The 14302-nt window shown below is 25.4% G+C and overlaps 1 protein-coding gene across 3 annotated transcripts in view; it reads right to left on the bottom strand.

Annotated features, from left to right (window-relative positions):
* The window catches only part of LOC135922587 (uncharacterized), a 32307-nt gene extending 18664 nt beyond the window's left edge, over positions 1 to 13643 (bottom strand). For 2 of the 3 annotated variants that reach the window (XM_065456990.1, XM_065456991.1), the window contains exons 1-10: positions 13558 to 13642; positions 13467 to 13516; positions 13400 to 13422; positions 5596 to 5789; positions 4821 to 5025; positions 3860 to 3990; positions 2949 to 3066; positions 1350 to 1502; positions 1132 to 1191; positions 776 to 860 (exon numbers count right to left, since the gene is read on the bottom strand). In XM_065456990.1, coding sequence (XP_065313062.1) covers positions 776 to 860; positions 1132 to 1191; positions 1350 to 1502; positions 2949 to 3066; positions 3860 to 3990; positions 4821 to 5025; positions 5596 to 5789; positions 13400 to 13422; positions 13467 to 13512 — 1015 coding nt within the window. In that variant the 5' untranslated portion in view covers positions 13513 to 13516; positions 13558 to 13642. Of the gene's footprint in view, positions 1 to 775; positions 861 to 1131; positions 1192 to 1349; positions 1503 to 2948; positions 3067 to 3859; positions 3991 to 4820; positions 5026 to 5595; positions 5790 to 13399; positions 13423 to 13466; positions 13517 to 13557 lie in introns of all 3 variants that reach the window. The other variant, XM_065456992.1, reaches the window with a different exon arrangement.
* Between the last annotated feature and the right edge of the window lie 659 nt (positions 13644 to 14302).

Here is a 14302-nt window from a genome sequence, read left to right as displayed (position 1 = left end):
TTTAAAATTTAACGAGAAAGGGGGAGAATTTAAAATAGCATATATGTATTACTTTTTTGGAACTACCCTTTCGAAACGTCTGCTTCAACTATTAAATTAGTTTAAAAAGGGAATTTGCTCAGATTGTAAAAAGAAGTTTTAGTTTATAATAAATAAATTCCGATTAAAATAAAAATTAAGTTTTCAAAATGTGCCAAAATAGGAGAATTGAATATTCGTAATTATCGTTTAAATTATTTATAAAAGAATTAATGAATATTTTAAAATATTAACAAATAGAATACAAGCTTAAAGCCATAAAAATAATCTTTATTTAAAAGTAGAAACCATAAAGGATGATATTTCACAATTATAGTATTTTGACTATTAAGATTTTACATAATCGATTATTCTATAAAAGATTAATAAATTGTTTATAAAATTTTAGTATCAAGGGTCAAATCAAAATTTTGGCAAGAGATTTATATAATCAATTACTCTATAAAAAAAAATAGTTTATAGAATATTCTTACCAAGAGTATTATAAACATTTTTTAAAAACAAAATATTATTATTGTATATCAGATTCAGAGTTTTATGTATTAACATCAAGTGCACAAACTTGTATCATTTCTAATCAAAACTAACATTGTTACTACAGAAACAAAAGGTGAATTTTCAGATTATTAAGTGTTTAATTTGATCAAATTGCATAATTTCATTTAAAAAGTATTAATGACTTCAAAGTAATTCAAAAGTTACTTATATATAACTTTACTTATTTCATTATACAAACCTTTTAAGTCGTATTTTTCGTGAATTTTAATGGAGGACGGAATCAAATTATTCATTATGAGTAAGCGAATATTTTTCCCACCACTCTAATAAATAAAATTTTATATTAAAAATAAACATTTATAGTTTTTATCGACCGCGAAATCTAAAAATCCGTATTTAAAAATAATAAAAATGTTATTTAAAAAAAAAATAAATAAAAGCAACTAATACTAACCAAAATTTATATGCCAACCACTTATATAAGGAAAGTTTCAAAAAAAAATAGTTTTAAATAACAAAATGGTGTGAATTCGCGCTAACGGTGAATGCAGGGTTAGGATAAAATTGTAAACAAATATTTTTAAAAATAGATACCTGATAACAATATAATCCGAAAAATTTTGGCAAAAGAGTACGAGGATTTTGATTGAGATTCTAGGATGATTGTTAAAATTCAAAAAAAAAGTTAAAATTATTATCTTGATAAAATGTGAGAAAATTTAGAGTTAATTCAATATATCCAGTTAAAAACTTGTAAAAAAATTAAATATAGATAAAAATTATGAATTGTAAAAAAATTGCTAAGATTTTACCATATAATAACCAGGTAATAGTTTTTCTAAAAATCCGGCTTCCTTCCTTTGCACCGTTTTGAGGATGAATTCGTCGTCGCAAGTCACGAAGAATACACTTCCGCTAGCACCGGGGTTAGAGAGTTCGCGGGGCGGTCGAGCACATAGCGATATCTTGATATAAAAATTTTCATTCATAAATTCTCTTTTTTATATTACCTTTTTTCGCTATTAAATAATTGATAAAGGGGGGGGGGGGCAAAATGAAAAATTTTGTTATACATGATTATCTTATGTCATGTTGAAAGTTTAAATTAGAAATGACGAAGAGCTCTAATTTTTTTTCCCTACTGCTTAGTTACTATATTAAAAATAATTTCTCCAATCATTGGCGCAACTGATTTATTTCCTCGGAAAATATTATAAATAATGTATAAACGCGATAAATAAACGTTTTGATGTAATAAAATACTTCTTTTTTTAAATCTATGAAAAAAATTTTATGATAAAAAAAAATTTTTTTAAAATTTATATTTTTTCATCATTTTTTATAATTTAAAAAAAAATAATATACAAGATATTACTTTTAAATCAATAATATTGCATTATAAATGTTTCTATTTTAAAATCTTTATTGCATTATAGCGCCATCTATACCATATGTTTTTTATATATTATTCATTATATTTAAAAAAAAACAATACTGCCAGCAATTATTGATGAAATTATTAGAAAAATAATAAATGAGAACTAGGAATTTTTTTTAAAAAATAATTAGAGTTCCATATCATTTTAAAAATAAATTTTAAACTTTTAACTGGACATAAGAAGATGATCATGCATAACAAAATTTTTTCGTTTTTTCCCATAATTATCAAATATTAACATAATTATAAGTATAAAATTTAATATTCTAATTGATTTGACATGGAATGACCCTACAATGTTTGACACACCTAGTGAAATATTTAAAATATTTCGGTTTTACTAATAAAATAGTATTCTAAATTTTTTTTTTCATAAAAATAGAAAGGAACACCAAAAGTTTTATATATTTTAAATCTTTTCAAATAATAACGCTAATTTTATTATTTATACTTTAAATAGAAGAATTTTTTAAATATGGTATCTAAATTATGGAAATATTTTACAAAAGACAAAGATAATTTTGCAAAATGCGTTATTTGCGGAATTCTAATATCACGGAGAGGAATAATGAAAATTCATTTAATACTACCAATATCCGTAAACTTTTTTTAAATATTGTAGAAATAAAAAAATTAAATTAAATGCATAATTCGATTTTTTATATAAAAAATATTGATTTCTTAATTACATTTGGTTCAAAGGGGGGGGGGGGGGGAGTGAAAAATCAATATAAATATCGGATCAGTATAAGATCGGTTTTGAACCAATATTAGAAAATATCGGATCGGATTGGTGAAAAATATGTAGATCGGCACAGCCCTACTTGAAATAATAATATTACAAAATTCCTTTTTTAAAAGTAATGAAATAGTACGAACAATCGGATTTCGGAAATAGTAACACTTGATCGATGGGGAATTTTTTTTTCTAGTGGGGGAACCTAAAAAAGATCTGATTATATTTTGCGCATACCAAAAAATCATCCGTTTTGATCCCAAACAGTTCCCGAAAGTATCGAAATGCCACAGGAGCATACGTTTTGAACCTAAACTCACTATATTCATGAGCTGCGGTCGTGGAGCTGCCATCCCTGAATATTAAAAGAATTATACAAAAAATTGGCAAGTTAATAAATATTAGAAGTAGGAATTTTTTTAGATGGATTGGATAATTATTCATGGTTGCCGAATCTTTAAAAATTGTATTAGCCCATTTTATTTATAAATATTTTTTTCGATACGATATGGATAATGTATCGAATGAGCCTCTGTGAATATATAGAGATGCATCTCTATTGAATATAAAAATTGGTTAAAAGGGTTTTTCTTTCTTTTATCTAAGCAAAATATTATTTTTCTTGTAGGTTTTTTTATTTAAATAACTTAGCATATGATAGTCTAATTATGAAAATTTTTAATATTTTTATCCCCACAAAACCATTTCCTACACTATTTTTTCAAATTAATAACTTGTCTAATTAGAAATTAATTTGAACTTAAATACTTAGTTCATTGGATTCCCCCATAATTAGTTATTGAGAGTTAATTCTCAACAGGAGTATTTATATGAAATATTTAATCATGGTTTAATAGCCTTTAAAAGCACAATCATATAAAATACTATAAGTGTTAATTAATAAAAGCATCATTAAATTATGAGAGATTCAAAAATTGTCGATGAAACAATGAACATTAATTAAAAGGAGAAATTATATTATCTACAGAGATATTGCTATAATATATTATTTTTGAAATTTTTAAAACACCTCAAAAATATAGATGGCTGTATTAAATTTTTTAGAGGCCTGGGAGGAAAATATGGTGGTCTTTTTAAAATATATACCTAAGCACTTTGAAAAGTAAATCCAAATAAAAATTTGTGACCTAGGAAATATTGCCATCTCTATCATCGTAAAGTCTTGCATCAAAACATCCCTCTGTGGTTTGGAGGATAAGCTGCCGATAGAATGGTTAAGCCCCAATTGAATGGCTTTTAAAAGTTGGGAGGATTCGACCTAGTTTTATAATTTATTTTAAAGTAATTTATTATATATGGGTAGCTCAAAGGGCTAGATTCTTATGCCGACAAAAAAAATCGGATAGCTTTTTCGCTAGATTTACATTTTCTAAAAAAATCCCAATTTTTTCTTTATAAATTAAATCCATATCGTTTAAAAAATCTTAAAGATATAAATTTACAATGAAATTATTTTTTATAAAATTTTTTCTCTTAATGTATGAGGCAAAATTTAATTTTTTTAAAATTATTTATCCCTTAAATTTGAAACATCAAAAAAAAATTATATTTTAAAAAAAAGGGAAGTGATAAAAAAAATAATTAAATAAGTATTAAATACACGATTCAAAGAAAATTTATATAAAATATTTTTTAAAATAATTGTGAATTTATTACTTTTTTAAAACCTTTATTTTTTGGAGGTATTTGGCTCAAAGCATATAGATTCATTCAATACTTTTTATCTCCCTTAGTAAAAATTAAATTAACCTTCGTTATATTTAAATAGATTCTATACCTGCTGCCTATTTTAAAAAGTTGCAGGCATAATTTATTTTATAAAAAATTCGTTTTTTTCTTTTAGATTTTGAGTAAAACTTTTTTAAAATTCATATACACGATCCTAATTTGATGAATGAGTTGAAATCTTAAGAATTCATGATAGGCCTCAACAAAATTTGAGGATCCTAATCTAGTGCTTTAATCAAATATACCCCCCCCCCTCCTATCCCAATTTAAACCAAACCAATTATATTTTTGTTATAAATATTTCTTCTTTTAATATCTTTCATTTACTAAGCAATTACAAATTTCAATTTTTAAAAAAACCTTTTTATAAGTGACTTTTCCTTCATCGTCGACTCTCCTATGACCGATTTTACGTTGACGCTCCGTTATGATCTTAACGGCCTCTTTCCGGGTGAGTGGTATACCCTGAGCGTCCTCTTGGCTACTGTCGTCGTGGTGGTCGATTCCACCACTAGAAAAACTATCCCGCAAGAGTTCGGGGGTTTTATCTTCGGTAGTGGACGTTCTAAAAAACAAAAGTTCATTTTCAATATAAATTTTTATAGTAAATATATCTTCTAAAATCTTAGCCCCTTTCTAAACTTCCTGAAATGAAAACATATTTTTAAAATATTTCGTTTATCTCTATGCATCCCATGATATTATCTATCATTCATTTCATCATTTGGACAATTGTATTTTATGTTTGTCCGATTCATTTTTTTTAAAATCCCTTTAGCTTGATCTTTTTAACTTATATTTGTAATTTATTCGTCAAGTCCATCAAAACTTCTTTAGAATTTTTTATAATGTTAATTTCTCTTTCTTTCTCGAAAATTGAATGAGTAAATTCATTTCGATTCCTTACTTCTGTTCATTTCAAATAATTATTCCATAGGTTTGCATTTTCTAATTTAACAAATAATGTAATTTTATGTAAAATAATATAAACAGTTAGCGCACTGAACAACTTGCCTTAAATGAACTTAAAAAGAAAAACTTTTTAAGGGAGAAGATAAATTTTGTTATATTACCAGAAAAATAAATAAAATAAACACTGTTTTAAAATTTAAATTATTGGAGAAATCCGCTTTACCCCGTCCTAAAATTGGCCACATTCCTATCTATATTTTGTGATAGAGCTTGTTCCAACATACTGGAGTCATTCACGGGAATTTTGCCATTTCTGCCTATGTTTTCGTGGTGGTGTATGTTAGTAAGGTTTCCTCCTGGTATAGTATTGTTCAACAGGTGACGATCGGTTGAGAGGGCATCATTTTGTTTATATGACTTTTAGAGTTAAAAAAATAATAAGTCATTTTACCTTCTTTCTACACTTAAGAAAATTTTCAAAATGTAACTAAAAACAGATATAGGACCTAAAATAGTATTGGAATATAAATAAAATGTATCGAGATAATATATACTTTCCCCAAGATACACTTGAGATACCTTTTTAAAATTAATAATATAAAGTGATAATGCTAACATTGAAAATTTATTCTTAAACTCAAAGAATATAATCTAGCATTTTTATTTGGGTTGGTATTTTATTTATATAAAAAATAAAAATATAAAATTAAATGATTATAAAAACTGATAATTATCAGAGACCTGAACCGAAGCCCGGGCACACGGGCCAAGCCGTATTTTATATTTTTAAAATATAACTGGGTCAGGCCTAATTTTTTTTTAAAAAATAGTACCCGGGCCAGGCTGTTTAAAATCGAATATTTTAAATCACCATTTTTAGCTATAAAAATTAAAAACAAATGTAATATATTTTTTTTTAAATCGGACCGAGCCAGAAAATATAAAAACCGGGCCGGGCCAAAGATTTTTGAAATAATTTGGACCGGGCCATGCAAATGGTACTTCTGCAAATCTCTGATAAATATAGATTTAAAATATAAAACAGTTTTTTTTACTGTTTGTTTTTTTATTAGTTTTTTAATTTAACTAAATATTTCGGCCTATCAAATCGACCAAAATTTTTTTTAAATTATATTTTCAATTATCATAATCAAATTACTTTCAAAATATAATTTTGTACTTATGATAAGAGGTTGTCAAAAAAAAATAGTATCAAAATAATTGCAAAAATGTTGAAAATAGAATGTATATTTTTTTAAAAATGGGATAAAAATCGATATTTTTTAAAGAATAAATATTGATTAAAATTTGGATAATTTTTTTACTGTTTATAAAAAAAATAAAATAAAGTAACATAGTATAAAAATAAAAGTTTAAGGATAGATAATTGAAGAAATCCTTTTCTGCCTTATACTCTCTTCCTAGCGTAATACTATTGATGAATCATTTAGGAATGTTGATTTATAAATATGTAAATGCAACTTTCATTGGATTTAAACCCAAATTTTAATAACTTTAACCTCGATCCCTGCTAAAAATCTTTATTCATTCTTAAGCCCAAACTCGGTACAAAATTCTTAATTGAAATGACACTTTTTTAAAAAAAAAATTAAATGAAATAAAATAAAATAAAATTTACTACCTTTTCCAACTTCATTTTATTTAAATTAAAAAAATATATATCCTTTCTATTTTAGATAGGGCCAGGCTATGGCCTGGCTTGCGGCTCGACTCATTTCCTAAAGAAATAATATTTTAAGCGGGTACACGTCAGAGTTGTTAAAGTAGCGCGCTAACTTTTTTGGTAGCTATAGCTAATAGCGGCTACTTTTTTTGTAATTCATTTTTTAGCGCGCTACTTCGCTACTTTAAAAAAATATAATGAAGGTAAGTATAAACATGAAAATTTAAATATAATATCATAATTAATTATAATTTTTATGATTTATTATTTAATTTTGAAATTAAAATATAATTTCAATTTGTAATTTATATTTTCATTTGTATTATAAACCTAAATCACGTGTTAATAATTTAAAATGTCATCGTCTATAAATATCCAAATCGTTGAAAGTGATTCAGACAATGATATTAATGAAATGGAAAATACCAGGGAAGAAAATGTTCTTAATAGCTATAATACAAATTTCCCATTCCCTAGATTTGAAAATTTTTTATAATAAATATATAACCAAAACTGGTTTCAAATTTATTTGTTTAAAATGTAAAAAAAAATATTTCCTCAAATCAATCCAGTAGCTATAACCTCAAGAAAGACCTAAAGATAAATTGTCATTTTTACATTCTAATAATATTTATTTTAAAGACTGTTCATGAGTTTTAAAGAAATGGAGAAACATTTAAATAATTTTGGTATAGGCGACTCTACATCCAAAAAGAATTCAATTCAAACCAAATTAATTAATAATGCAAATGACAATATTTCTCAGAAATTGGCTGATAAAGTTATTGTTGATTTTATAATTTATACAGTTCAGCCAATGTCCTTAGTTGATAATCCATCCCATGATGATTAAAACTCTATCCCCTGGTACAACAATTTTATGCCGCCAGACACTAATGAATAAAATAGCAGATAACTTTAAAATGATGAAAGATGCTCTAATAGTAGATTTATTAGAGATATATATGTACCACGGGAGATAGTTGAACACATAACAGAAGGTTAAAACTTATTTATATTTATAAATTGATCTGATTAAATATTTTTGAGCTTATTTGGAAATCACAGGCCATTGGCTAGACCCTAGAATTTTAAAAAGAAGATCTGTGGCATTAGCCCTCAAAATGATAATGGGATGCCAGACATACGATGGACTTGCAAATAAAATTATTGATAATCTATCTTATATTAAAAATATGTATATAAGCTTAAATACGCCCTTACCCTCAAGTGCTAGTGTCGAGCGATTATTTAAAAAGGCAAAGCTACTTTCTGATCGTCGCTCTAGACTTGGGGATGATAATATTGAAATGATTTTATTATTAAAATGCAACAAATTACCATAAATATTTATTTTATTACATAAATTTTTTTATAATCAAAACTTACTATATTTTAATTTTTATAAATGTTGATATTTATATATTTACTATACAATAACATTATAAGCAAAAAATTAAAAATTTGTTTGTAAATTTTTTTTATAAAAAGTAGCTAATAGCGAGCTACTTTTTTTGACAAATAGCGATAGCGGTAGCGCGCTACTTTTTTTAACAAATAACGATAGTGGTAGCGCGCTACTTTTAAAAGTAGCGTTTAACAACTCTGGTACACGTATTATTCTCGATATAAATACAGGGTTTAATTAGGTAATTATCACTAAAGCATTTATAGGGCAAATCTTTGGTTAATTAAAAAATATTTTAAGTTGTTTTATTTTAAAAATGGAAAAGTGAGAGTATTTTTTCGTTGAATATTTATATAATAGAAACCCACAGCGGACCGAAAAATGGTATGATTTTAAGAATCTAGGTTGGGTTTAAAATAATATTAAAAAATGCCGGGTTAATTAAAAAAATTTTTAGAATTTATATCAATTTATCAGCTGGTAATGGAGCATTCATTTACCGTTCATATTTTCAATTTCCCATTGCAGCAATTTGCAAGACACAGACACAGCCAAAATTATTCAAAATAATGATATTTTTTAAATTCTGAGCCATGCCAAGCTGAAAAATGGTAAGCAGATGATAATTCTCCAGAAAATAAAATTCCCGAAATATTTTTTTCTGAGAAGGGGGGGGGGTGATATTTTAAATTACCAGATAAATTGTGGGGGGGGGGATCATTTTCTGTGATTCCTGAATAATGATCCAAAAATTTTTCTAAGGTCTACATAATAGAGCAGAGAAACTTTAATAATTTTTTTTCATTAGCTTAGATCAAGTTTGCCCTTGTGTTGTTAAATTTTTTAAAACAGCTAACCCATTATTTTAACCAAAATATATTTAGCAAGTTTCGAGATCTCAATAGATACCCAAACCTTTCTTAACAACCATGAACAAAATCTCCAGGCTTGCATAATATATTTTTGGTTAAAATATTGGGCCATCCATTTTTAAAAATAGAGCCATTTAACACTACTCATCACTAATATTTTTATTCAAGCTTGTCTGGAATTCACACTAAAAAAAGAGTGAACATTTGAAAAATATTTTTAAAAAAACATTAATAAAATTTCTAGCATCCCGAACCTGTTTTTCTAATATGAGATGTGAAGTGGTGAGATTTTAGGTTTGGATTAATAACATTAATACCAAGCTTAGACTGAGTATTCATAAATCAAAATGCATTAGTGTACATACATTGAAGTCAACCATTGAAATGCGTTTAGATAAAATTTGAATAAATTTAGATGAAATATTTAGGGCATCTATATGGAAAAAATATATTCTACTGGCGTCTACTTAGTGTTTGCAACGGTCCAGTCCGACCGGTCGGACCGACAGTCCGGTCCAATCTTATCAGACTTTTCGGTCCTATGGGACTGTCCCGTCCAACAACACGGTCCCACGGTCCGGTCCGACCGAAGACCGATTAAAGAATATAAAAGTTTACTATAAATTGCTTTATAGTTAATGTGTATGTACATGAACATATAAAATATGATTATTTAATGCCTAACACTTTATAATATCTAATTCATCGTTTACTTTTTATATTCTTCCGTTTCATTAAATTCAATATTCATAGTTTACTTTTTATATTCTTCCGTTTCATTCAATTAAATTCAATCGCTTTCAAATATTTTAATTTAGTAGGGTAGGTAGTATTATATTTTATTTTTAGAAATGGATATTGAAATCATAGAAGTTGATACTACTAGTACTATTGAAATGCCACACTCTTCAAGGGGTGAAAGAATGACTATTGATGAAAATAAAAAAAACATCAAATTCTTTAAAAGATGTTAAAGAATTATACAATTATTTTAAAAAAGAGACTGGTCATAAGATTTGTAAAATCTGTTTACAATCATTTTCAAATACATCAAGCATAAGTAAATTAAGCATATATACTATTAGCTGGGAACCAATATTAAAAACCCAATATAAACAAAATATTGTATTGGTATTGGGTGTAAAATATTGATATTGGTTTAAACAATATTTTCTATTTCTTGTATTGCTATTGGTTTATATTGTATTGGTTTAAATTCAAATAACTAATTAAAAGAATAGAAATAAATAGTGATTATATAACCCTTAATTTCTAGTTTTAAGTAAACATGGAAAAAGAAAATCATGAAGCATTACCATATAAACAGGATTTTTAGAAATGCTAAATTATTACTTGCATTGTCTAATGTAATACAAAAAAAAATCAATTTCAAATTTTACTTTTAATACAGAATTATAAATATTAATAGAATTATGTGCTGATTTAAAAGGAATAAAATCTAATAAATGATTATTTAATTTAAATTCATTATCAATATAATGAATTGTTATTATGCCCATAAAGGGTATATTTTATTTGGAGAGGACCAAATGTCCATTGTTAAGGAAAATTTAGATGTAATGTTAAACGTACAGATTTTAAATTGATAAAAGAACTGTTAATGTTTCATAATTTCTATTTTTAATCTTTTTCTAGAAAGTAATTTTAGTGAGAGGTTAGAATATGCTATTAAATTTTTAAAAGTGATATTCTCAACCATTTAAAAGGCTGTTATTTTGAATAAAAAAGAATTAAATGTTTTAAATTAGCTTTATTATTTATATTATTAACTAAAAATGATTTTATTGTGTTCATTTTTTTACTGCCTATTTATTTGTTCACATTTCCTATATAATGTTGGGCTTGGGTGGATAGATTGGTGGGAAGGGAATCAATATCGATTTCCAGTTCTATCAAAACTAGCAATGGACTATCTCCCCCAGCAGGCTACATCAGTAGCATGTGAAAGGATATTTTCTAAAGCTAATGATAAAATAACTAAAAAACGCAATAGAATGAATCCAAAGATGGTTCAATCTATGATGGCACTTGAATCATGGATAAAAAATGGATTCATTTTTTATATTTTAGAAGATAATTAAATTATTTATATACAATTTATTTTATAACCAAATATATATATCAAAAAAATTAATTAAATATGTAAATCATATTTATATTGATATAATTTATATTAAATAAATTTGTATTTTAATATTCTTTTGATTAGGCATTTGTGTATAATATAATAAAAATGAATTGATGATATAATTGAAATATTAATAGGGTAGTTTAACTATTCATTATTAATAAATTTAAATGCAGAATAAAACTTTTGTAGCTTTATGAAAAAATTTTTTTTAGGTGGGACCGGACCGACGGTCCGGTCTCATTTGACTTAACGGTCCATCAGTCCATCCCATTTTAGAAAAAAGATCGGACCACTGCAAACACTACGTCTACTACAGCCAACATTGACTATGGCTGACTTCAATGTATTTACACTTTTAATAAAGAATCATTAATCTAAGTATGTATTATAATGTTGTGCATATTTAATTGTAATTATCTCCATATTTTTTAAATTGTTTGTAAATAAAATTATTTAACTTGTAAAAATTGATAAGAATATATAAATTTTACTTTAACAATTTTTTGCAAATCAAATAATTTTATTTTCAAATAAATTAAAAAATATAGAAATGATGTCAACATTGTAATGACTAGTTTAGCCAATATTTTTACTTTCAAGCCCAAATTAGATCTTGAACTTTTTCCTTTCTTTCTAACACAGCCCAGGTTTTTATATCTTCTTGGACAGGTTTATTATTATAATTTTGATCATTTTAAGCCCTTGTCTAGATTTTTTAAAATCATATTATTTTAAATAATATGGGCTATTTTGTAAATTGCAAAAGGAAAATATGATATTTTCAACTAATAAATTTATTTTTCAAAAATTTGGCCCAACTCAGCTGGGTAGGGTAAATGACTTGTTTTGAATTGATTTTTCAAATAGCTAACTCAGTATTTTATCCAGAAAAATATTATGCAAGCCTGAAAATTTTTCTCATAAATGGCACAAAGGTTTTAAATCTATTAACAAAATCTTGATTCCAGCTAAAATATTGAGTTAGCCATTTTTAAAAATTGCCTTGAATCAAGCCATTTAACAACAATAGCCCTGAGGCAAGTTTTTAACAAATATAAGTAAAATTTAGGATAAGAAAATATGTAATTAATTAATTCTAGAATGATCCCTCCTTTAAATACAATAATTGATTTAAAATAAATAGATAGCAGGTAATACACATGATTAATATATGAATTATATTAGAGATCAACATGACTTAGTTGTCTAGCAAAAAACTCATATAATTATCTAGTGTTGTTTAGCAGCTTGTTTTGAGCCAATTTTTAAAAATGGCTAACTCAATATTTAATCTAGAATAATATTACGCAAGCCTGAAGATTGTTTGCAGAAGGAACAAAGGTTTGGACAACTATTAGTGAAATCTGAAGGTGTAGGCAATATTTTTCTGGCTAAAATATTGAGTTAGCCGTTTTTAAAAATCGACTCAAAATGAGCTGTTTAACAACACTACAATTATCGATATAAGTTGTGACAGCAATATCAGCCAAAAAAAAAAAAATTTTTTACTAAATATTGATTTAAAAAAAATTCTTCAAAATTCAATATATGTATAAAAAATTTAAGATTAGCTCAACAAAACATTTTACACAAGCTAATCAGCCATGTAGTCTAAGGCTTTCCTACTGACAAATTTCTGATTTGTAAAATAGCATAATAGTATTGACCCTATAACATTTACAAAAAACCTATAGATAGCTTAAATATCAAATTTTTTTAGAAAATTTTAACAACTTTATTTAAAAAAAAAGAATAAAATTTTTAAATAAAAATGCATTAAAACATATATTAATTATAATACAACAAATTATTTTAAAAATTAAAAACAATTACATTTATAGGCAATTAATAATAGGCAGATTAAAAATAATAATAATAAAGTATGTAAATAAATAGTAAAATAATATTTACTTTTTTGAGTTTATCATCCTTATCTAAAAAATTAAATTAATGCAAAATTAATTATGCAATAATATACCCTTAAAGGCAACTCTCTTTTTTAGCATTAATCCATACGAAGACATAATCCTTTGAATAAAAAAATATATAATTCTAAAGTGTATGCATACCCATATGGGAACAAAATTTGTATATGAAAAAAAAACAATTCACCATTTCTATAAATGCATGAATGTTCTTAACTATATCAATCATAATTAATTTTAATCTGTGCTAATGTTTATTTCAAGTAAAATATGCTATATCCTTCTGGAAGAAGGGGAAACCATTTATAAACTCTCAACAACATTAAAAATTCTTCAGGTATAATAATTTAGGATATATATAACACATAAATATTAGTTGGTGGGTGATGATCTACTTGTTATTAACCGTCTATAAAATTCCACGAGAATGAAGAAAGATTTACAATTTAATTGTCAAAATATATACCTATTAATATAATCAAATTTTTACCAATATTTTTGTCTGCAATCTACTAATCGTATATTTTTACTTTCTCCTACTTTCTTACCCCCCCCCCCTCGTAGTTATCAACTCCTCAGCATATCCCTCCTAAAATTATGAAAAAACAAATGCAGTGCCCTAGTAGAAAAATTTATGTCGGAGGCATGCTATTACTCTGAAAAAATATTTAGGGCACGCTCAAAAGCAAAAAAATAGAGGCAATTTTTTAATAATTTATAAGCATTTCATATAAAATATATTGTATCTGTATAATATTAAATAGCTATTTTAGAAAGTTATTAAAAAATTGATATATAATAAAAAAAACATTTATATATTGCATAAAAAATGGGGTAATTTTTTAGAATGAATTTCATAATTATATAAAAATAATTATATTATTCTAAT

The sequence above is a fragment of the Gordionus sp. m RMFG-2023 genome, chromosome 1, assembly GCF_954871325.1.
Source record: "Gordionus sp. m RMFG-2023 chromosome 1, tfGorSpeb1-WG-v2, whole genome shotgun sequence".
Classification (NCBI taxonomy): Eukaryota; Metazoa; Nematomorpha; class Gordioida; order Chordodea; family Parachordodidae; genus Gordionus; species Gordionus sp. m RMFG-2023.
This window is presented reverse-complemented; position numbering and strand designations above follow the sequence as displayed.